The 2,500-nt window shown below is 46.6% G+C and overlaps 1 protein-coding gene across 1 annotated transcript in view; it reads left to right on the top strand.

Moving 5' to 3' along the window:
* Window positions 1–2,500, top strand: part of cpne4b (copine IVb) — a 74,148-nt gene that overhangs the window by 11,764 nt on the left and 59,884 nt on the right. Inside the window, exon 7 of the mRNA XM_063186046.1 lies at window positions 66–155. Within this exon, the coding sequence (XP_063042116.1) occupies window positions 66–155 (90 nt within the window). The remainder of the gene's footprint in view (window positions 1–65; window positions 156–2,500) is intronic.

Genomic DNA, 2,500 nt, shown 5'->3' with positions numbered 1-2,500 from the left:
CACACACACACACACTCACACACACACACACACACACACACACTGACGTGTGACTTGTATTACAGACCATCATGAATAACTTGAGTCCTGTCTGGAAGTCCTTTAAAGTCTCCTTAAACACACTCTGCAGCGGGGATGAGGAACGACAACTGAAGGTAACACACACACACACACACACACACACACACACACACACACACACACACACACACACACACACACACACACACACACACACACACACACATGCACATGCATGCACACACACATGCACACACACAAACACACACAGGAGAGAGAGAGAGAGAGAGAGAGAGAGAGAGAGAGAGAGAGAGAGAGAGAGAGAGAGAGAGAGAGAGAGAGAGAGAGAGAGAGAGAGAGAGAGAGAGAGAGAGAGAGAGAGAGAATGCACATTAATGTTCATAGCCTTGAAATGCAATCAAACGTTAATGAAATATATGTTCTTCTTATTTAATGATGTGCTCTTCCAACACCCCCCACCCCCTGCACCCAAAAGCACACGCACATAGACATCCACACACTTAAAACACACAAACCAAACACACCGTTCTTCACGCATGAGAGACATGAGAAGCAGATAAAGAGAATTATTTCTGTTTCTAATCAATGCACACACCTTTCTCAATCACTCTCTACCTGTCAATCACTCTCTCTTTTTCTGCCTCTCTGTCTCCTCTTCTCTCTCCCCACTTTTGCTCTCTCCTTGCAAAGACACACATGCACACACACAGAAAACTAAAAGCATGTGTGTATGATGAGGTGAGAGGAGAGGAGAGGAAAGAGGGGAGAGGAGAGGAAAGCAGAGCAGAGTAGGTGAGAGGAAAGGAGTCAAGAGGAGAGGAGAGGAGAAGACAGGAGAGAGGGTAGAGGAGATGAGGGGAGGGGAGAGGGGGGGGGCAAGAGGAGAGGAGAGGCAAGGATGGGAGAGGAGAGGAGAGATTAGAGGAGAGGAGACAAGACGAGAGGGAAGGAGAGGAGGTGAGAGGAGAGGAGAGGAGAGGAGGTGAGAGGAGGCGAGGAGAGATGAGAGGAGAGGAGGCGAGATGGGAGGAAAGGAGAGGAGGGGATAGGAGAGGAAGGGAGAGGAGAGGAGAGTAGAGAGGGGAGAGGAGAGGAGAGGCGAGGATGGGAGAGGAGAGGATAGGAGTGGAGAGAGGAGAGGAGTGGAGAGATCAGAGGAGAGGAGACAAGACGAGAGGAAAGGAGAGGAGGTGAGAGGAGAGGAGAGGCGAGGAGAAGAGAAGAGAGGAGGCGAGGAGAGGAGTGGAGAGATGAGAGGAGAGGAGAAGAGAAGAGAGGAGGCGAGGAGAGGAGTGGAGAGATGAGAGGAGAGGAGACAAGGAAAGGAAATGAGAGGAAAGGAGAGGAGGTGAGAGGAGAGGGGAGGCGAGGAGAAGAGAAGAGAGGAGGCGAGGAGGGGAGAGGATGTGAGAGGAGGCGAGGAGGGGAGATGAGGGGAGAGGAGCAGGTGATGGAGGGAAGGTGTGAGTGGAAGTGAAAAAGTGAAAATTAGAGACAGACTTTCATTAGCATTCTACCATCAGGAGTGAAGTGTGTGTGTGTGTGTGTGTGTGTGTGTGTGTGTGTGTGTGTGTGCGTGCGTGCGTGTGTGTGTCTGTGTGTGTGTGTGTGTGTGTGTGTGTGTGTGTGTGTGTGTGTGTGTGTGTGTGTGTGTGTGTGTGTGTGTGTGCGTGCGTGTGCTTTGGCGTGTGTGTGTGTGTGTGTTAACTTACAAACTTTAGGCAGCAGGGCAACTTACTTTTTACATTTAACTGGCTTGCAATGATTTACAGTGTAGCTGCCTTTGGTTTGTATACTGTAGGGGTAATCCCACATTTATTGGACGTGAGGAATATTCTTCCTCACGCAAGGGCACCAAAATATGTAGGTTCTACTACATTTATGGGTACGGGGACTATTCTTCCTCACACACGGGCACCAAAATATGTAGGGTCAACTACAATTAATGGGTACAACGTTAAATGTAAGGGAAGTACAGTAATGTAATTATAATGACATTAATAAGTATACAATTCTTATACAGTTCCAAATATGTAATGTGTTATTACTATATGTGAGGAATAAGAGTATAAGAAATGATGCATGAAGAGTGTGTTAAACTCTTCACGCTGGGTATCAATAATGTGTAGGTGTGTACTTATGGAGTCGGCAATTGTCTAATTAATGATTGCATAAAACACGGTTCATGACCGTCTCATAAAATCATGACCATTATTGACAAATAATCTGAAGGTTTTGTGTGAATTCTTTTCTGGTTGACTTCGTAGAAATTGTTCAAATAAGACAAACACAGTTCACCACAATGCACATTTATTGTAAAAGCATCATCCGGTCATAACACTGATACAGCCAATGTGACTTGCAGGGCATAAGAACTTAGGTAAAATATACAATATATACACGGGGTATGAGAGGATGCGCTATGTGTGTGTGTGTGTGTGTGTGTGTGTGTACGCTA

This window comes from Engraulis encrasicolus, chromosome 20 (genome assembly GCF_034702125.1).
Source record: "Engraulis encrasicolus isolate BLACKSEA-1 chromosome 20, IST_EnEncr_1.0, whole genome shotgun sequence".
In the NCBI taxonomy this organism is placed as follows: domain Eukaryota; kingdom Metazoa; phylum Chordata; class Actinopteri; order Clupeiformes; family Engraulidae; genus Engraulis; species Engraulis encrasicolus.
Note: the sequence above shows the minus strand (reverse complement) of the source record. Positions and strands in the feature narration are given on the sequence as shown.